General features: G+C 40.2%; 2 protein-coding genes across 2 annotated transcripts; both read left to right on the forward strand.

Moving 5' to 3' along the window:
• The first annotated feature begins 1,435 nt into the window (after positions 1 to 1,435).
• si:dkey-159a18.1 (sortilin) lies at positions 1,436 to 11,657 on the forward strand. Its single transcript, XM_020647738.3, has 21 exons — positions 1,436 to 1,805; positions 2,331 to 2,393; positions 2,505 to 2,581; positions 2,660 to 2,756; positions 3,063 to 3,230; positions 3,469 to 3,542; positions 3,728 to 3,774; positions 4,531 to 4,667; positions 4,767 to 4,850; positions 5,917 to 5,977; positions 7,030 to 7,182; positions 7,713 to 7,810; positions 7,900 to 7,999; positions 8,106 to 8,280; positions 8,381 to 8,574; positions 9,514 to 9,706; positions 9,788 to 9,904; positions 9,993 to 10,137; positions 10,232 to 10,338; positions 10,888 to 11,005; positions 11,115 to 11,657. The coding sequence occupies exons 1-21, from the start codon at positions 1,536 to 1,538 to the stop codon at positions 11,127 to 11,129; spliced, it is 2,493 nt and encodes an 830-aa protein (XP_020503394.2). The 5' UTR covers positions 1,436 to 1,535; the 3' UTR covers positions 11,130 to 11,657.
• A 404-nt stretch (positions 11,658 to 12,061) lies between these two features.
• fam3c (FAM3 metabolism regulating signaling molecule C) lies at positions 12,062 to 17,607 on the forward strand. Its single transcript, XM_020647700.3, has 10 exons — positions 12,062 to 12,190; positions 12,446 to 12,502; positions 13,333 to 13,437; positions 13,705 to 13,731; positions 14,084 to 14,207; positions 14,638 to 14,696; positions 14,964 to 15,014; positions 15,109 to 15,193; positions 15,291 to 15,417; positions 16,788 to 17,607. Exons 2-10 carry the CDS (start codon positions 12,487 to 12,489, stop codon positions 16,875 to 16,877), a joined length of 684 nt encoding a protein of 227 aa, XP_020503356.1. The 5' UTR covers positions 12,062 to 12,190; positions 12,446 to 12,486; the 3' UTR covers positions 16,878 to 17,607.
• The last annotated feature ends 4,904 nt before the right edge of the window (positions 17,608 to 22,511 follow it).

Genomic DNA, 22,511 nt, shown 5'->3' on the forward strand with positions numbered 1-22,511 from the left:
GATAATTTAAACCTTTCAATTACTGTCATGGTAAATGTTATTTTACTCATGAGTAAATATCATATTCACTGCAGTGAGTGGAGAAACAGCAAACCCTCCTTTGACTGGTTTTTAAATTATTTCAAATATTTTTTCTTTTCTCTGAAAAAAATGAAATCTAGCAGGATTGAGAGAAAGATTAGTGCTGACTTATCGAAATTCTTGTTGTTTTGATTTCTGGCCCTTGTTGAATTTTTTTGTCCTTGCTCCAGTTTGTTGTCTGCTTACATTTGCCTGATGTTTACTTTTGGAAAAGTTTGATTTTTATTTATTTCTTTTTATGTATAATCCCCCCTAGTCTTGATTTATGTTTGAATGAACTTGTTCCTGTGTATTTTTCTGTTGTATGTTCATCCTCTTTCAGAGTTTGTATACATTTTTTTTGTATATATTAAATTTGTCAATAAAGACATTTTCTATTTTATCTCTGGTATTTATTTTTTATGAATTTAATGTATTGCATTTATTTGTACTGCGTTTATTCCTTGTTATTGTGTTTATTTCAGCCTGCCTCGTTTATTTTCTTTGACTGATATTTGCCAAACCTAACGTCCTCTTATGTGCAGCTGTGCACACAGGAGAGTCACTGAGTGATCCAGCTGACTGCTCTGCGGGAGTGATAACCACAGTTTTGGTACTATCCTGAAATCTAGGTTTTTCTATGATTACCACAGAGGGCTGCATACTAAGTTCCCAGAGTTAGTTAGAGTTAGAGTTAGTCTTGATTTATGTTTGAATGAACTTGCTCCTGTGTATTTTTCTGTTGTATGTTCATCCTCTTTCAGAGTTTGTATACATTTTTTTTGTATATATTAAATTTGTCAATAAAGACGGTTCGTTGTATATAAGAAGTGTGAATGGCGCCCTCTTGCGTTCAGCTGTACTAACTACATACGTGTGATTTAATTAATCTAGATACATCGCAAAACCACTTTGGAGCTCTGTCAAGGCGTGAGGCGTTCTAGTTGGAAACACAAAGGTGATTACATGTCGTCCTCTTGCGTTCATGTTATACAGAATTGTGTTGTGCGTAAAAGCACATAACCTTTGCTGGTGCACGTTGGCACCTGTCTTGAAGACATGCTCGATCACCTGGAAGCCTTACAGGTGAAACTCGACTGTGACGTTTGTTTAGTTTGTGCCAACCACAAAGTTAAAAGCGAGGAAAACAACACAACGAACTTCTCCATTAACGACTTCTTTTGTTCCACCTCATCTTCGGAACGTATCTCGAATTGAACTGAATCCCACGCACACCACATGGGTGTGTTTTCATCAGATTCACCTGAGATGTAAATGCTCCTTGCAGCTCAGGTCACCTGCATGCGGGCAGAAACACGCACCGCATCACGCAGCACTTTTTATGTTAATGACGCGTCCGAGAACGCCCCCCCCCCACTTGACTTTAGCGCAACACTGTTAACCGAGTCAGTATCGGCAGTAATCCTCTGGAGCTCATATTCTTTAGTGAGATTCTTCAGAGTTCCTCACGGATAATGATCTGGAGACTGGTGGTCCTCGGTGGGCTGTGCGTTCTTCTTCTGGGTGCTGAAGACGGGAGCAGTCAGAGCTGGGGGAGGACGGTGACTTTCCGTCGGACTCAGCAGGATGGGAGTCAGGGCCAAGCGCGCACACGTCCAAGGAGGGAAACCAGCATCAGCAGTTCAGCAGGTGCCTCCAGACCTTCTCACGGACCCCCTTTCACCTCCTGCCGGACTCCCCTCACCCACGCCGAGCACACGATTCTGGATGATAACACGCACGAGGTGAGGTGTGTTTGAGTGCTTTGTTCTGAATGTGGGGAAGGGTTTGGTTAAAAGGCATGGACCAATGTCGAAAAGAAAAATCAGGTGACCTGCAGAAAGCTAAAGTTAGGAGTTTATCTGAATATGAAAAAAAGAATGTGAAAACAGATTCAACTTGTTTGTTTGTTCTGGAGAGGAAGATACATTTGTTCCTGCTTAATCTGCTTTTTGTAAACTTTAACATGCTTATTCCAGGTGATGTTCTTCTTTCAAAAATACAACAAACAAGGGGAACTGTAACAGAAGCAAATGGAATCATGACCCAAAAACTCATTTTAAGCATCAATATGATATTAAATGGCATCTATGTTAATTGTTGTGCCTATTTAACCAACCGTCAAACATTTAGAATCATATTTATCCGCCTCATTTAGACTACCTTGCTTATCATCGGCTTTGACAAAAAGTGAAATTGTGCGACTAAGTTGTTGACCTGTAGAGGTGAGGCTGTTACATTTGTGAGTAGCTCTTGTCTCTTTCTCTCAGACCGGGTTTAACGGTGATGACGGATCATATGTCATTCTTACATGGGTTGGAGATGGCACAGGAGTGAGTATACTTCACAGAAACAACTCCAAAACAACAATAACAATGTAGGGGGAACCAGAAATGGATGCTTTCATATTTCTGAATTTCAGTCACAATTGCTTCGTTCTTCAGGTCGTCCTGGTCCTCTCAACAATCAGTGCCCCTATAGACACCTTCCTAGAAGGAGGCTCCTCAAGACTTTATCGAAGGTACGTTTTAGCATCCTTCCCAACCGGAATAGAACTCAAGAAATGGTGTCACAACTTTTCTTTTTTCTCCCTCCTCAGTACCGATTATGGAAAATCCTTCCATGACATTTCCGACCGGATCAACAACACCTTCATCAAGGAAGAGTTCGGAGTCAACGTTGGACCAGGAAGCTCTGTAGGTTAACTGTGTGATCGCACACGGGGATGTTTGTCCGGTGTGTAAGCGGTTACAGCTGGTGGTTGGAGAAACTTTGTTGCTCCTTCACTTCCTTCACCTCAGAAAAAAGTGTGAACACGTCTTACACTTCTTTTGCTGTCTAATCAGTTTGTGACACAACTGCACTTTCAAACCACTTTCTCTTGTCCTCACTTTGTGGTTTGCCTAACATGCTAAACAAAAGCATTGATGCCAAATATAAAGCGTCACTTTCTTTTTTAACATATTTATGAACACATTTCTTAATTTGATTTTGACTGACAGGTGATTCTGACGGCAGACATTCCAGTGGTGGACCACCGAGGCGGGATAATCTTGACCTCAAGGGATGCTGGCGCCACCTTCAAGTTCATCCAACTGCCCTTCCACCTGGCTCAGCCAATCACGTACCACTTCCTAAACCCGTACTACCTTGTGGCCCTCAGCATCGATGTGCGTCACTTTCTGTCCTCTAAATTCTGTTTCTCTCATTTATTCTTATTTCAATTTTCAAAGTCCTGGATGCCTCCCTCACTCTGTGTAAAACTCTGGAGTAAAACTTGTACTCACACACATTCAGAAACACACACACACACACACACACACACACACACACACACACACACACACACATTGAGCACACACCTTGAAATAAAGGTAAACACTTCTTCTGTTCCCTCTGGACTCGCAGGGCGGACTGTGGCTCTCTCTGGACTTTGGCGCCAAGTGGACAAAAGTTCACGATGGAGTGCATTCTTTCTCATGGTGAGTAAAAACAGGAAACTAAACCACTCAGACTCAATAACAGAAAACACGAGTCTTATTTTGAAAATTTGTTTAAATAAATGTATAAAATATGCAGAATGTTCTGGAGCAGAAAGGCACTGTTAGGAAACCGTTCCTATGGAAATTGTTGAGCCATTTCTGGTGTTACTTTCTCTTTTCATCAGGGGGGCCGGCGTTAATTTGTTCTTCAGCTTCAGTCGAACAGAAGCAGGTAAGAAGCTTAGAAAAATGTGATACCCCTAAGAGTCTAAGAACTCTTGAGAGCCATCATTTGTTGAGTGTAAAAAGTACAACTAGATGAGCCATGACACCAAAACCCTGATGTTTAATCTGTAACATGATTCTGTTGTGAGATGAAATGCAGTTTTTTTTAAATACTCAAACTGTAAAAGAAATATGACAATCAGTCAAACCCCGGGGGGCTGGAGCCGATCCCAGCTGTCATTGGGCGAGAGGCGGGTTATACCCTGGACTGTTCGTTACTCACTCACAGGGCTAACTCTAATATTATCATATCTAAAATTAAAAAAAACACATAAACACAACTTTATAGTACTTTTTTCTGTTTGGTTCAGATCTTTATCATCCCAAAACAAAAGATCCTGTCTGGCAGTGAGGTCGCAAAAAAAACAACAATAAAAGCATAGACTGCTACAAGTGTTGTTACTGTACACACAATATCAAATTAATACAAGACTGCAAGATGATGAGGATTGCAAGATAAACAACATTTCTGGGCTATTCAATGGCTGTTGTAGTAGAGCTGAATGAAGTGCTTTTGACTGCGCATGGAGTACATGAAAAGTTTGAGCTTAGAAGCTCCAATTAAAGAGCGAGAGATTCAAGGTGTATTCTTGCTTGCCTCAATTTTCCCATCGAAGCTCGACAACCTCACGAGAGCTCAAAAGAGTGTCTTTTGGGTGGGCGTCTTCCATCTTTGACTTCTTTCCTCTTCCCGGCGCCTTAGTTGACGCGGAGGAGCGAGGGGATTTGGTTCTGAAGAGGACGACGGATCTGGGGAAAACCTTCACCACCATCCACGAGGACATCTTCAGCTTCGGCTACATCGGAGCGTTTCTCTTCTTCTCTGTGATGGAAGATCCTGTAAGACGTTTATATGAGTGGAAATATCACCATACTCTGTTCTGTTTTATTGTTGGGGTATTACGTTTTGACACTTTGATGTTTTATTTTAACGCCCAGAGATCCCCACGGGTCATGTACTTCTCTTCAGACCAGGGAGACACCTTCAGCCGAGCGCTGCTGCCTTCGGCCTCAACAGAGCAGGTGAGAAACGAGACCATTACCGTCAGACGACTTAGTGAAGACAGGAGCAGAATCAAGTTTAACGCTGAGTAAGGTTTTATGAACGAGGAGTTTGCACTGGTGTCGTGGTGCCTGATGATAAACGTAGCCACAGAGAAGTAGAAGAACAAATAAGTGCTGCACAAGTCCAAAAAAAAACACAAAAAGGAATGCCCAATAAAAATGTAAGAAAAGAGAAATATAAACATTTTAACAGCGAGGAGGAATGTGCAAAACACTTTCAGAGGATAAGAATATCTGTACTTTGTATCTATCATTAATATAAATATAAGCATCATATATGAATGATATCAACATTAGACAAGACTCATTTCCTTGCTTATTGTCTTCTAAATGTACAAGCATGGAGTATTAGAAAAACAAACAATCTCAACTTCTCTTTTAACAGTGAATCTTTACACTCACTGAGAATATTTGCTTTAGAAAAATGTAAACAAAGGCTTTCTCATAACTCCCTTCGTCTGACACCTACCCCCGCCAGCTGTTATGTACACTTAAAAATAACTACACAGGAATGATCGATGGTGTCGCTGATGGTCTTGTTTGCTTTTGTAGTTCATAAAGAGGCATTACTCTTGCTTTCAGTCTATTTCATAACCAGTTTAAAAACATTAACTGGAGCTTTAAGTGAAAACACACAGAGATACATTTTATTGAAGTCAAAGGAAAAACATCAATGACCATGCTTATTTTTTCAACACCAACGTAACACATTTTGTCTGGAGGGGGAAAACCCCCCCCGCAGACATTTACACTTACACACCCATTGTATCTTGTTGACAGCACAAACACACACACACTCTCTCTCACGGCGATTAGACGAGCATTATTGCAAAGATGAAATTAGTCATCACAATATTGTTGTGTTTTTTTTTTTTATTGCAATCCCAGATTTTCTCACCCATATCTAATTTCTCTCTCTCTCTCTCTCTCTCTCTCTCTCTCTCTCTCTCTCTCTCTCTCTCTCTCTCTCTCTCTCTCTCTCTATCTCTCTCTCTCTCTCTTGATATGCGGGGTGTTTTTGTAGTTTTACTCCATCCTGGACGGCGATGAAGAAATGCTCTTCATGCATGTGGACAACCCCGGAGGTAACACACACAGAAAAAAACACTTAAAAACAATCCTTGACACACATTCATAGTGAAGCAGACTTTGAAGGGAAAACAAAGCAGAATTGACGGCTCCCAGCTTCTTTTGTTGTAATGGAAAAGCTGGCTGGCAAAGGCCGGACTGGTTTCACAAGTTCTCAGAGTTGCTGACAAATCATTCCATCATAGTGAGCGTGTGTTTGCGCTCGCAAATCTTTGTTCTTTCTTTTTTCTTTTCTTCCTGTCATCTTCTCTCTCACTCTTTCTCATGCACGTCTTTATTTCCTGTTTCCTGACGTTATAATTCGATTTCTCTCCGTGCTCAGTTAGCTGATGGGGACTTCTGTGCTTCTCAGATAAAGAGGGGTAGATATGGGGGTAAAGGGGCTTTATCTTTTGTTAGCTTGGAGGGAAGGAGATTTAGTTTACACTGCAAAAGCTGACAGACGTATCTCGGGATCAGGGTGTAACAAACACACACACACACACACACACACACACACACACACACACACACACACACACACACACACACACACACACACACACACACACACACACACACACACACGCACACACACGCAGACTGGAAAGGTAACCCTGTCCGTCATCTAGCTACGCTGAGCTTGTCCTTCATGGTTTTAGCTGACGTGTGTGAGTGTGTGAGTGTGTGTGTGTGTGTGTGAGCCTCACACACTTTAAATATGATTGATGGTGACTTGATGAGATGATGCTGATGTTGAAAGGATTGTGTCAGCGTGACAACAAAAGCTCCCAGGTGACAATTCTTTTTCAAAGCGATGGCGATTACTGAGTGACTCTATCATCGTTTTTTTTACAACCTTTGTCAGTTGAAACATCTGCCGGATTACAATCAAACGTGTTGAGATTTTGGCAACGGCAATCTGTGAGATAGACGCTGCCAATGAGCTGTGAATGAATACAGTATCGACTACAGAATGTCCTCTACATACATTAGAGTGGAGTTTTTATTCACTCTGACTAACAAATAAAAAAAGCCTGTTTGAAAGTCTCCCTCCGTCTCTCCTCAGACACCTTCTTTGGGACCATGTACACGTCAGACGACCGGGGCATCTTGTTCTCCAAATCCCTGGAGCGCCATCTATTTGACGGGCAGAGGAAAAGCGACTTCACCAACATCACTTCCCTGAGAGGAGTCTACCTCACAAACAAACTGGACGAGGGTACGAGTTGCAACCTGAGTGCTTTTATAGTAAAAAGCATTTATAGCTTCATTTCTCTAAATGAAGACTTTTTGGATTAGAGTGTGACATAAACATCCATAATTGGGAACACGGTTGATCGTCTTGAGGCTTAAGGCTTGCCTCAGATCCACCTCTCAGTCAAGTGGCCGTCGTTGGGCTTCAAAACGCCTCTTCAGAAACCAGTGATGTCACTGAGACTACCTCCATGTTTTATACGTTCTATGGAAATGAGAAAGCCTTTAAACATTTGGGAGATGTTTTTGAAGTTTTAGCTCTCCAGTGGCATCAAGAGGTGGACTAACATCTTGTTGTTGTTTAGAAGACAATATGGAGAAAAAAAAAAAAAACAATGCCAGCCTTGCCTCTTAACCCTATGCAGGTTAAGAAAGGTCATATTGTACATGACATAAGGTTTCTTCAACAGCTGTATTTATCTGTTAATGTCGTTTTTTTTTACAGCGCTACTTCCTGAAGTGCTAAAGCATGAATATATTGATGTTTTCTTGCAGATGGCCGTATCAGATCCGTCATTTCCTTCAACAGAGGACGAACATGGAGACAACTTGACAAACCTGACAATGTGGAATGTGGACAGCAAGTGAAGAATGTAGGTCATGCCTCAGTCTGCATGTGCATATTAGAAATATGTTGAGTTTTACAAGTCACTGAAGTGCTTTGTTTGTATGTGTTCCTCAGTGTAACCTTCATATTCATGGAGAGCACAGTCGCAACAACCGCATTGTTCCCATGTTAGCTCTGTCTGAGCCCACTGCTATCGGTCTGGTGATCGCACATGGTAACATAAGAGCAATGCACCATTTCTTTTAATCTTCATTCCCTCTTCTTATATCTCACATCAAGATGACTTTAAGATGCATTTAGACTTTCTCCCTCTTCTCCAGGTACGGTTGGTGACTCTCTGTCATCTTCGCAGCATCCAGATGTGTTTGTCTCCTCAGACGGGGGTTATAACTGGAGGGGGACGCTGAGGGGGACCCACCACTACAGCATACTGGACTCTGGGGGTCTCATTGTGGCTGTGGAGGCCCAGCATGAAGGACAAGTCAAGACTATCAAGTACTGAGCAAATATTTGTACTTACAGAAAACAATGGAGGCCCTTAATCTGTCAACAGAAAAAAAAAGCTGCGCAAAATACTAAACTTTTTTTGTGCCAGGTTCTCCACAGACGAGGGCCAGTGCTGGAAGTCGTACAACTTCACCGAGCAGCCGTTCTTCTTCGCGGGTCTGGCATCAGAGCCGGGGACCAAGGCCATGAATGTCAGCGTGTGGGGCTTCAGACCGGAAGAAGACGGCCAGCCCATGTGGGTCACCATCACCATCGACTTCCAGAGCCTCATTACAAGACAATGTGAGTCAAGATGCTGTTTCTATATCTACGACAAATATCTGTTCTTTCACAGGCTCACTTGACCCCTGAAGGGAATATTACCACCATTCCATGTTTCCTGTTACAGATACTAACCCAGCCATGAACGTCACATTCTAAGAACCCATGACTTTGCTCAGGGAATATGTTCCTCTTTTTTTAATTTCATTTACATTTTACCAAAGTGACAAGACAAATGTTCCAACAGGCTCTAGTGTGTCAAACGTTTCAATATTTTACTGTTAAAACTTAAGCTTGTGTAATATTTGTTGTTTTTCTTTTATATATCCTCTTCTAAAGGCCTTGAAGACATATTTCCTAAATGGACTTTATATATTGAGTAAGCAGATCCAACAGGAAGACAAGACTTTGGGCCAAATTTTTATTTTTATTTATTTGTTTCACATTTGGTACATTAGATTTGTGGTTCATTCAATTCCATTGGCTTTTTTTTAAACTTGTTTCAAAGGGCATGGAAAAAGTTTGTTTTCCACAGTGTTTATTGTAATATTTATACCTGAAGATTATTTAATTTGCTTGATTTTTGTTTCTTTATTTTGGATTTTTGAGTCAAATATTTCAGGGGTATCAAATTGTTTTTTTTTTTTAGCTACAGAGTTTTACTTTGTGGTTAAAAAAAAAAGTGGTTGTCTTTTGAGATTTTGGAGTAGAACATTGTTTTTTGGTACTTGTAGTTTTATTCTGTCAGCTTAAACCATATGTTCATAAGCACTATTTGCAGTACATGAAATCTCTTAAACACAGCTGGAGCTTTTTTGCTCCATGATTGTTTTTGTGGATGGTGGCTACACTCTTGAAAAGTGAAATTTGTGTTACATTTGTTAACCAATTGGAAAGCCATCTAAAAGGTTCCTTTGTCTGTTACGATTGTTTTCTCGTTGATCATCATTTCATGTAAAGGTAATGACCAGGACTACGAGAAGTGGTTGGCTCATTCTACAGACGGAGGAGACGTGGAGAGAAACGGCTGCGTGTTGGGCGTCAAAGAGACGTACAGGAGGCTGAAGAAACAATCGGTGTGCAGAAACGGGAAAGGCTTTGTGGTGAGCAAGAAGCAAAGCCCCTGTTTGTGCACCAGAGAAGATTACTTATGGTATGTCGCTTGATTTGAAACATTAAAGGGACTTCCAAGACAGATTTTCTAACCTTAAATTACCCCTGTCCTTTTCAACAGCGACTATGGCTACTATCGACATGTGAACACCTCCGAGTGTGTGAGACAATCGAGCGCTCCAAATAAAACCTTGGAGCTCTGTCTGAATGGAGAGGAGGACGAGCTTTTCACAGCAGGGTAATGATGATACACCTTCTTTTTTTTTTTAAACCTAAGAAATACACCCTCTGTTCTAATACTCACACACTCACATCTATGTTTGTAGTTACCGTAAGGTCCCTAGTGACAGATGTGAGGGGGGATTCTCGCCTCAGCTCGCCGAGCAGACAGTAATCAGACCGTGTGGGGTTCAACCCAGTCCTGGTCCACCTACCAGGTCCTCATCTCCAATCACACACTTTGACACACCGGTCAGTATTGCTGCTCTAAAATGGATTTGTCAGTATCATCAAATGTTTTTTTTAATTTTTTTTGTTTTTTAGAAATGCCTGATTTGTTTTACAGCGAGAGCGGCTGGTGTTGATCCTAGTGTGTGCAGGAGCCGGAGCAATTGTCCTGATCGCTATTGTTTCTGCTGTCCTGGCTGTCAAGAGGGTGGTGTACAGAAACAGGTGAGTTAAACAGAGCTGTTATAATATTAAATCTGTCTGTCTGTGTTACACGGAATATTACGGACTACATTTTTGTCAATAGCTGATCTATTTTTTTGTACATTCTTCATTTTTCTTTTTTTTTATTCACTTTTTGTCTGCAACCTTTGCTCTTTGCTGCTGTAACAATGTAAATTCCCCCATTGTGGGATAAATAAAGGATTCTCTTATCTTATCTTATCTTATTAGCATTCAGACACTTTTAAATTTAGTTATTTTACACTTTTTAACGTGTTATCAAAGATGTTGTTATACCTTGAAATATAGCATTATTTAACCCCAGATCAACTAAGAAGCAATCCGTTTTTATTTGTATAGCACCAATTCATAATTAATTTTATCTCAAGACAAAAAGCATTGAGTTGAAAAGTATCGGTGAGATCCAGAGAAAGTCATATGACTTACAACCTGGAACACAGAAGAATGATAATATAACAGCATGACGCCAGAGGTCAATTGCCCAAGTGTGAGTGTGGTTATAATCCCTGCGGTTTACATCTCCATGTACAGGGTACCAGCGTATCGTTTCTCCAACCTTCAGATTCAGGATGATGAAAACGCCATCACAGCAGATCTTCAGAGTGCCATCAGCAGTAATGGCACCACCTGCCACCAGGACTCAGACGATGTAGGCTAAGATTGATGTAGCGCTCTTTACTCCTTTGACTTTACAAAATGTTTCATCTGGTTTGATTTCTCATGTGCATTTGCTTCTTTCTTCTCCTTTCTCTGGACAGGATCTCCTCCAATGACACAAAACACCATGTGATGGATGAAATAAATTCAAATTGAAACCAGTTGTGCTTTAAACGAACTTGTTAGACGTATCCCTGATATTTTCATGGGAGTTGCTTTCTTGAGAATTTGATTGACACATAACAGAATGTCTTAATTTATTGAGCTTACTTCAAGTCATGGCTTTACATAGCTAACTCTTTGATTTGTACAGTGTGTTTTAAGTCTAGTCTGTGTTGTACCACTATATATTTTTTTTTACTTTCTGTTCAATGTGAAAACAAGACAAACCTGAACTAGTGCAGTTTGTTAAAAAGCTGAAAATGACCACATTGTGTATGATTTCAATTGTGTAATTTATATTTTAAAATAATCTTTGGTTTCAATCCACTATGAACTTTTTTTTAAGCATCTGTCCATAAGAAGACCGGTGGCGCTGTGACGTGCCGTGTCTGTTTTAAAAGAATTAGGGAAGAAGAAGAAAACGAGGATGTTGGTGGGACAGAAACAAAGATAGAATATTAACATGATGTCCAACTCTTAAATTTTTTTTAAAAAATCTTTAAAAAATGTGCCACTGCTTCACTTACTTACTGTTAAGTTTTTAAGATGTATGTCAGGCAAGTTGGCAACTGTAAATTTAAGATTAATAAATTGACTACAAACTGCAAAAGTAATACAGTACTATAAAACTCACGGAAAAGGATTGAGTTTCGTGAATGAATCTGTTGAATGAAAAGTTTTTAATTTCTTTAACGAAAACACAGTCAAAACCAGTTTGTGAAAACAAAGAATCCATGTATGCATAATCGTTTTTTTTTTTATTATTCTTTGAAAATCGGAAATGTCTGCTCATTAAAATACTTTGAAGTTTGAACAGTATCTGAAATGTGGTTCTTTCCGGTTTCGTCTCGGCTCGCAATTTCGTCTTCGGTTTTTCCAACAGAGTGGAGCATCTTACCTTCGCGTATTTCGCGTACAAGCTCGGCTGTCACTGCCTTTTACACGAATCACCACTGCCCAGTTTATGGTGGCAGAAAACACACCAGGCTCGGGGGTTGCTGTGGCAGTTGAACAGGTAAGTGTGGCGTAAAAAAAAACGTGAATTAACACCATGTATCTAAAGCTGCTCTCAAATTAAGAGAACTACCTCTGAATTGCCGCTGCAGTTTCGGTGCAGGTCAGTAAACCTAGTCAGATATGAGGAAGTAACCCGACGAATGGACGTGACGACGTTTTGAAGGCTGAAGATGATACGAGTGCGCCTTTTTTTTTTTTAACGATTTAGCCTCCGAGGTATGTGTAGTAAGTTGTTTGTTTTATCTCCACACAGGTTGTTAGCTGTGGAAAAAAAGTGACAGGGGTGTCGTAAAGATGGTCAGGGCTGGCGGTAAGTGTACCCCCTAATGTTTACACTCCCCTTCAGGCTTTATTGTGCGTGTGCTGCGTTCAAGTGCTCCTCGCTTGACCCCAGTGTCCCGACTTTTCTGAGTTCATGAGCTTTTAATATGTGTTATTTTTTTTGGTTAGTTAATTTTCAGTGGCAGAGAGAAGGACAGCAGCACACTTGGGACTAAATCTTACTTTTTTCCCACTTCCCATCTGTCCCAAGAGTCACCTCAGTTTACTTAAATAGTTAAACAGCACCTTTAATTTAGTGTTTGCACTGCCTGCCTTTATATTCAGGTCTAATTACAGATTTATTTCCCTCAACTGTTTATAGGTTCTTGCTTTAAATTACACATATGTTTTTAATCCCTGCACGGGTTATGTACATTTCTTGTATAAATCTATTTTTAATAGCACAGTTTAAGTTTGATTCATCTAGAGGTATTCTTTAAATCTTTCTTCAGGTTAATATATATGCATGTTACAAATGTTTCATGTCATGTACGTCTTTGTAACCTGCTACTGGATGCTTTGAATTTCCCTCGGAATCAATAAAGTGTCTATCTATCTGTCTGTCTATCTGTCTATCTATCTATGTATCTGTTTATCTATCTATCTATCTATCTATCTGTCTATCTATCTATCTATCTATCTGTCTATCTATCTATCTATCTATCTATCTGTCTATCTTTTCCCAGGTAAAGCAATGTTATAATTTTTGGAAATTGGAAATCTACAGAATGCGTCACGTTTTGAAATGTCCTAAATGGGCAGGTGTCCTTGTTTGTTCTCTTTATTTTATTTTGTCTTTTGTAAATCTCACCCACTCAGGTATTCTGAAGTTTGCCGCGCTCATCTTTGCATTCCTCCTAGCAGTCTTTCTGGCTTTTCAACTCCTGGAAATAAACGTGGATTTCAAGCTGAGCAACGTCATCTGTGAGTGTTACCGGTGTTATTCTAACAAGATGAAACTCCTTCCACAACTAGAGGGCTATTTGCCCTGAGCAGTTCATGGAAGAATGTTATCTGTATGCGTATCTGTAGAGGAATCATGAGACTTATTTAGTAAAGCTAAATTGGAAAGTATTTCCCAACACCAGAAGAATGTTTTTCTTTTATTGAAGCACTCAGGTTGAAGCCTCACTTTGCATTCTCATTACTTTTCACGATGTTGTAACTGAAACTCTCTTTTTCAAATTTCAGCAAGAAGTATGCTAGTGAATGAAGCCTGTGAGTATCCTTAAATCATCATCATTTCACTGTTTAATAATTTCCTCAATTGCCGCTCTGTTTCAATACATGTTTCTCCTTTTTTATAAATCTCTCTTAAACGGGTCAACACAAGAATGGTAAAGATGTGTGTCATGTGCTAAATCTACAAAGCTATTAGAAAGGGGTTTCATAGGTGTGTTGTTTACATTAGGTTTTTAGAGTACTCATAGGTTCCTTGTAATACAAAGGGACTGCTGAAATTTGTTCTAAGTCGGCACCTATTTGCTTATGGGGGTATGTGAAGGCATCACATGTTCCCTGATTATCCCTCCCTGTTTCTTAAGGTGTAAATAGATTTTTCTATTCACAGCATTAAAACCAGTCAAGTACAAATGTGGGCTGTCCAAATCATGTCCGAGTGGACACTTTGCCTTCAAGATGGCGAGCGGAGCAGCCAGCGTGGTCGGGCCCAGATTCTGCCTGGAGGACAAACTGTGAGTAAAAAAAGACATCTTAAATCATTCAGAGACACGGAGGCAAACAGTCGATCTGAATTTAAGCAAACACTGTTCGGTCAACATGTTGCCTTTTGTGTGTTTTATCTTCTCAGTCTTGAGGAGCATCGCAAGTAATTAGTGTTTGCTCTCTGCTGTCACCATCGGTTTTAAAGCGGCTGACTTCCATTGTGGAGCGGCTGTGGCTCAGCGGTAGAGAAGACTAGAAAAGTGCTGATGTCTTTAATTCATTTGATTGTACTTTTATTTCTAATCTTTAACTCTTATTTGTCTGTTTGCTTTTATTAGTGGAAATACAAATAAAGTATTGTTGTTTTGTTTATAAAGTCAACAGGAAATGTCTTCACATTTGAGTCCATATGATGTACACATGGAAACGTTCTTGTTGTCCTCCTTTTGTTTGTTTTAGAATCATGAGCGGAGTGAAGAACAACGTAGGCAGAGGAATCAACATTGCCCTGATTAATGGTAACGTTAACACCTTAAAGTCTGTTTGCTCAGTTAATTAGGCTAAACTCGATGAAAGTAATAAATGGACTGCGTTTCACTCTTAAGCGCTACATTATACGGAGCCTTTCAATAAAAAACCAAACGCATCATACGCCTCATTATTTTAAAATTTGAGCTGTTTTAAAAATAATGAATTGCACAAATGTAATCCCTGTGGGGAAAGAAATGTGTTAATAACTTTGAAGGAGTAAAAAGTTTTAATTCTGACTCTTTGTCGCTCTGCAGGGGTAACTGGAGAGCTTTTAAAGACTGACAATTTTGACATGTGGGCAGGAGGTGAGAATGTGTCACAGCCTTTTTATTTGCAAATTTAAAAAGAAAAACCCATTTCATGCAAAGTTTGTGTTAACTCATGTGTCGTCTTGTTCAGATGTGGCTCCCTTCATTAAATTCCTGAAGGAAATCGAGGAAGGAACAGTCGTGATGATGGCCTCCTTCGACGATCCTGCAACAAAGTATGAACTCTTCTTGTTATTATTTTATGCCGAGTGATATCATTTTGATCGATAAACGTTTGGCGCGTCTGTGAAATAAGACCTCTTTGTTCTGCAGACTCAACGATGAAGCCAGGAAGCTTGTTGCTGAACTGGGAAGCACGGCCGTGAATAATTTGGGCTTCCGGGATAACTGGGTCTTTGTGGGAGGGAAAGGAATCAAGACCAAGAGTCCATTTGAGCAGGTAACAAAAACCCACAGATCAAATGTTTCTATTGTCTCACATTCACAGATGCAAACCGTTCAGAATCGGCAACAACAGTGTTCCCGTTTCAAATCCACAAAATATTAGCAGAGGCAAAAATAACAGCCAAAGAAACGTATTTCATCGGGAGCTTTTTACTCTAATCAGACAATTTCATCTTCATTTATGTCTGACCTGTTTGATGAGTTCAAACACAGAGAATAAACGTGTGTATGCTTAGGTTAGGCCTGTAGGAAAGGCTTCCAAGTTAGAGGATATTGGACATATGAAATGTGATATTGTGTCTAGTTAGATCTGCAGTGTGCATTATTCAGTGAGTGAAAGGGAATTAGAAAGGTGTGTTGTGTTAAGGTTCAAGCAGGCTTTAGAAAAGCTCCGGTTTAAACATTACAGGGGGGTGTTTGGGTGGGAGGGTGCTGTTTAAACTCTTAAGAGTCGTCACCTGAATAGAATCAATGATGCCGAGTAGAATTCAATATCTTACTCGTATGTCTTCTTAACCTCATGGTTGCAAACGTTGCTTTGATCTTATGTACAAAAATAGACCAGAACTAAAGCGAGCCAGTACCTCAGAGAAGCATCTATTGTGTCTCGAATGTTGTTTAGAAATATCGATATAAAGTGTGATTAACAAAAATCAAAGAGTGCATATTAGCTTTATCTCAAAGCTTTGATGTGTATCTGCTACTGTTCATGTTAGAGAAAAGATCTCTTAGCAACATGTCCCTACTGGAGGCAAAATAAACCCTGAAGGCTTCTTTTTTTTTTTCCATTTGCATGAATTAACGTGAGGTTAGCTGAGCGCTATTAAAGATTCACCTGACTGCATCAATAAACCTATGTCTCCATGCAGTAGGTGAGATGAACACATGCTGAGTGACAAAGCATCGCTTGTTTCAGATATAATTGATCTTATTTATCATGATGAATTCAGACTGTTGCGATGTGTTTAGTGTTAATGCTCCTATCACAATAGGGCTTAAATTGGGATTCATTTCCCAGCTCAATGAGATACAGCTACTGATACTAAGTCTTCAATGGAATTCTTGTCAATGTTTAACAATGAAGGGTGAAACACTTGTTGGCAAAGGTGCTTGCACACCTTGTGGGTTTTTAATACATCTGAGGGGTTTGTCCAAGCAAACTTGAAGGACAGTGTTCTCGTCGTTTGTGTTTAATCTTCCTGATGGTGATGTCATTGTTAGGACAGCTTATCAGAGCTCTGAACAGCCCAACCCGACTAGTGTTCATTCTCCTCTGTCATAAGTGTGTCATGTGACCACTCCTGCAGACCAGATGGGTTTATATTACGTGATGAGTAAATATGTGCCTTGTGTTTAACTCCTCAGCATATCAAGAACAGCCCGGATACAAACAAATTCGAGGGATGGCCCGAAGTGTTGGAGATGGAGGGCTGCGTGCCTCAGAGGCAGATCTAACCGGATCCTCGACTTCTTCTCCTGACATTCCTGTCCCCTGTGCAACTTCCTCAGGCTGGTCGGGCGGAGTAAGGTCATTTTACAGCTTTCATCCCCCAAGCCTTTTATTCAGATTGAAGCGTGAGAACATCTGTCAGAAGAAAGGGAGGCGTGAACAACGTCAAGATTGGACTTTTCTAGCACCTCTCCCTCCTTTTTGGACCCCATGACATACCGTAGATGCTTATTATCCGGGCTTGTAGTTGGGATACGTTGGTAGAGAGCCCTTATTTAAAGGTACTCATCTCTGATTACTTGCATGCTGTCACACTTTCTACCTGTAAGGCCCGCTGACTTGCCTATGATAGAGCTGCATTATTGCACTGTTATCGATGGAAGTGGACGTCGAATCTGACAAAAATCTTCATCATCTCTTCCCTGCCTTAATCTTATTAACTCGTTCATGTATATTAAGACTTGGTGATTTATTTTCTTCCCTTCAGAGGTGTTGATTTTAAAAATATTATTATTATTATTATTATTAACAGGGTTTGATTATGCATCTTTTCATGATATTGTAACCAAAAAATACCAAATTCACTGTGAAATGTGTAAATACTTGTTTAGAGGAGGGTCGAACTATTAAAAAAAAAAGACCCTAATTTAAGACAATGTAACAATAATATAATTTTCTTAAAAGAAGTGGAATTGTGAGTAATTCGTTTGTGAATTAAAAAAAAGGTTTTTTTTACATCTAGTGGGAATGTTTATTTAATAATTGTGTGCAGTTTATGTATGATATGCAAATAGCTGCACCTTGGTGTTAACCATTAACATGCCAACTGTCATCTTCAGTTAGCTTTTACACTGTAGCCCATCTGCAACAAGTGGTTGACTGACTTCACACTTCTTAAACATAATCAGCAGTTTCTGTGACGGGAGTCGGACTTTATTTGTCGTTTTCAATCGAAAGTGACAAAGAAAATACCTATCTTTTTTTTTTTTTTTGAAGTTTATTTCTGGGCTTTTTTTCACCTTTTAGCTCAGAGACAGGATAGAGGACAGAGTTAGAAACCTGAGAGAGAGAGAGAGTGAGGAGCCTCCGGTCCGTTTGAACCCGGGCCGCCGCCTGCTTGAAGAACTACGCCCTCACAACACACACTAACCACTAGTCCACTGGCGCCACAGAAATGACTTGAGGTGGTACTTTTCCAAGTTACACAAATCTCGGCAATCCAGTCAGTTTACCTATGCATTAATTTGTATTCAGGTAAAACAAATAAAGAGAAGTATGTTTTCTGTAAGTACTGTACATACAACAAACACTTCAGACACAGTATCTGATTTGAAATGGGAACTATAATCTCTATCTCTAAAAGGAAGAATATGCTGCTGTGCACATTATGGACACGTAGTTCAAAATTAAATAGAATTCTTGTTTTGTTTCAGTCCATTATCTAGACATCAAATCCTAGATTGGATAGAATATATAATATAATCCTAAGAACACACTTATAACATATAGCATTACTTATTTATAGCATTTATTTATATTTATTGCATCCCATTAATCCAGCCATCCAGATTTACCTCATAATTCACTTTTTCTGGCTACATCTGTAAATTTTGCAATTACTGTACATAGCACAGACTCTTGCACTTTCTGCTTATTTGCACTTCTGGTGAGATGCCAAACCTCATTTCGTTACTCTATACTTGTATATGTGTAATGACAATGAAGTTGAATCTCATCTCATCTCATCTCATCTCATCTCATCTCATCTCAATATATGCAGCAACTACAGTGTGTCTCTATTTCTGTCATTTCATTCCATTAAGATATGATTTACCAACAAAATGTTGGATATAATTGAGTACATTTCTCATAGCAGGCAGCTTTGTAATTGTCTTGACTTGCTTTGATGTTGTATTTTACTGTCATATTGTGTAAGACTCTGTTGCAACGTCTATTGTTTTGATCACCGCCGTTTTTTAACTTCACCGCCAGAGGGCGCCATTGTCTTATGTAAATCAGCACGTGTGCTCTGTTTTACATTATGTACAGTATTTGCTTGCGTTTGGAGCTGTGCTGTGGTAATGCAGCTTATTTAATGCTTACAAGGGTTTTGTCTATTTGCTAATTGCATTCTGTTTATATAAGCAGCAGCATGATCAGGTGATGTGCTACTGAGGAGATTTTTGAAGCTGTATTTATGCCATCTATACGGGAAAGATTGTCCTTTTTGAATAGGAGTATGGTCGTTTTCCAAAGTGGCATTTGAGTTGTGACATAATTTATGTGTCACAAATAAGAAAAATGGTTAAAGGAGAGAGTGTGAACGATTGAATTTAAAGATGCAAGATTAACTAGCATCAATCTGACAAAAATGTAATGTTCTTTTCCCTCCTTGTCCTCTTCAAATGACTAACATTTTGGTTCTTTCATCCCTACTTACCTGCACACTCAAATCATTCAGTTGTCCAACAAACTAAACAAAAACTTTCACTTTCACATTTGTATTTCTAATCTCTTGCAACCACTCACACACATTAATCTAAACATAAGCGCCGTGACATGACTCCTCTCTGGGTTTGTCCCCTTTTTTTTTTTAATCGAAGTGACCTTCTGCGTTCCTGTCAACACAAAGCTCTTCCTTATTCCCTGTAAATGAGAAACTGCCGAGGTGCTTCCCCCTCCCCCCTCTGATCCCACCTGAGCTTCATGCTCGACAGCCATCTGACATTTCCCATCCCCGTGTGTGTTTATTTAAGTCTTTGTTTGGCAGCTGTCCCTTTGCATATATTACATTACAGTACAGATTCTCGCACGTGGGCCTTTGGGTTTTTTAAGATGTTGTCCTTTGTCTGTGTGCGGTTACAGGGTGCTTGTGATTCTTTTAAAAGTGTATGTTGGCTGTTTTCCGTGTAGGCTGAACCTCCGCTGGGCTGCCGCGTTTCTGCTCTGAGATATGAGGTGTGGGAGTGAATCGTTTCCAACTCTCCTTATATAAGACACGCTATATGATGCATTATGTATGAACGCAGAATATGTCCTAAACCTCTGATGATGAGACGTGGGAGCCCGGAGAGCTAGAGCTGTATAAACACAAGAGGAAAATAAGGATTTTCTCACGAAACTCAAGAGGAGGGGTAATATTTATGTTTCGCAAAGGACACGTTTCTGTTCCCTCTTTTTTTTTTTTTTTTTTACTTTGCCTTGCTTCCCCAACATAAATCTGCCCGTTAAACAAAGGTGCTCTCCTCTGAAAGAGCCTCTAAAGAGCTCGACTTTCTCAGTCTCCACGGGACCTCTGCGCCCCGACCTCTGACCTCTCCCTCTCCCCGAACCTCAAGCTTCTGTTTGCACCAAAACAAGGTTCAAAAACAATCCTTCACCACCACTTACAGAAAACCATTTGTAAGCACATCTGCTCGCCTTTTTAGCCCCGCTTCTATTTCTACAACACACAAACGGCCACATAATAACTAAGAAGTGACAATACAGCAAACACCATTAACCTCATTGCTGACCACAGATCAAAAAGCACACACAGAAACACACTTCTTACACCTGTCTCCACCTCCTCTCTTGACTTGAACTGTACCTTCTAACCACTCATACACACTAACCCCAAAATGCCTCTTTTCTGTCTCTGCCTTCATTGATTTCAATTTGGACAAACCAGGTTTCATACATGACGTTATGACCACTGGTGGCCAGAGGTTAAACTGCACACAGTCTGTGCTCCTGCATGAGTGTTTTTGCGGTACCGTGTCTGGCCAGCAGTGGGAGCACTGAGCACAATCCCTGCTTCCTCACTGCAACCATTGAGTGAAGGGGAAGCCTTGCAGCTTCTTACACTTACACAGTGTTGTTGCACAGACTTTAAATGTTAGATCCTGCGCACATAAACAGCAGTTAATCTTTCAGGATGAGTATTACTCAGTATGTGCTTCCTGTCGCCTGCTGCTGCTGAGATGTTAGAATTTAAGTCAGCTATACACACACCCCATTACAATAACATAATCTAAAGATGCTATATTAGTCTGAAACAGTTCAAAGGCAATAATCTCTCTCCCATGAGCTTGTCTTTTCAACATGCTTTCTGTACATACTGCTTTATCAAGAGCCACAGTTTTTTTTCTAAGGTCCTGTATTGTCTGTATGCTGTGACCACTCCCCTAATCTGTCTCTTATCTGATACTGAACCCCAGGCTGGGCTCGGCCCTCTTGTTTACGCCCGGCTCTGCACATTAACCCCTGACTCCCTCAGACTTTCCCACAAAAGTTTGTTTCAGGTTGCTCCAATCCCCACCGCTCTCATCCATTCAATTTTATGGATAAAGCACAGTTTCACATATGAAAAATGTGCCTCGCTGTGAAATGTGGTTTTACAATCTGTACAGCATGCTCTAGGCTTGATAACAACACTGTATTCTTGACTTTATGTAAAGAGCTCCAGCCCTTGCAACTGCAGGTTAAAATGCTTATCTAACATTGTAGAGAAAGGACTCTCTTATTTTCATTTATTATCTTAACAGCGAGGACACACACAGGCTAACTAGCCATGAAAGTAATCTAGGGCCACCAATAACAGACCAGAAGTTGTTTCTTTGTCACTTTTAATGTGAATAAAGAAAATGTAGCCTCTTCTTTACCCTTTGTTTGCATTTCCTCTGTGTTTTATCCACCAGCTCGCCTGCTGAATCGTTAGACTTGTTGTCCAGATGTCCCAGCAACTGTATTTATTGTTGAAGAAGTTTTCCCAGTCTTAATCATTTGAATACCTGGCTACATGGTTTCCCATGTCATAACTTTGAGCAATGAGTTTCTTTAGAAAGGTTGGCAAAAGTTGTGCTACAAGTGATTGAGTTGCATGCTAGGCTGAGGGAAGAAGCTAAGCTAATGGGCAGTAGCAGAGGCTTGTCACTTACATTAAGGTTCTTTTCCAACAATTGAAAAAACCTAATATGATATCGATTTAGCCCAGCGACAGAGAATAATTAGACAAGTGAAAAATAGGAGGTGTAAAGATATTTAAAAAATAGAGAAGGGGAAAGTAGAAAACAGCAGATATCCATCCAACAAACTTAATTTGGTTCACGGGAAGCAGTGTCGCATCATCAAAGTAGAGGTGCAAAACCCCCTCTAAATCACAGTTATGACCTCCCTGCCCTTGTTTTCCGCCCCACCTACAATGCTTTAATTACCTTTTTGACACACACACACACACACACACACACACACACGCACACACGCACACACAGATCCAGACAGCTGTGTTTACACTCCGCGGGTCTGTGGGAACTTCCTGCTGACTTCAGCAGACACAAAAACACCAAGCAGGCCGCAGATACTGAACTGGATCGATAGCCGATGTTGTGGATTTTTCTGTTGGTAATGAAAGATCTCAAGTCAAAGTCTTTTGTCTTTGTGTATTTTATTGCATATAGTAAAACGTTCTTTTGCAAAAAGGTGTAATAATCAGCTACAAAAGTAACACCAGTCACAAGTGCATCAAAGATTCCCGGGGCAGTCCAGGTTGCAGAGCATATTTATACTTTCACAGGGTGTAGGTATTTTGCATATACATGAGTGATACATCGTCATTGGTTTCCGCTTGCCCTAGTGACTGCGCCTTCTGCTAGTTTGCC

Source organism: Labrus bergylta, chromosome 23, assembly GCF_963930695.1.
Source record: "Labrus bergylta chromosome 23, fLabBer1.1, whole genome shotgun sequence".
In the NCBI taxonomy this organism is placed as follows: domain Eukaryota; kingdom Metazoa; phylum Chordata; class Actinopteri; order Labriformes; family Labridae; genus Labrus; species Labrus bergylta.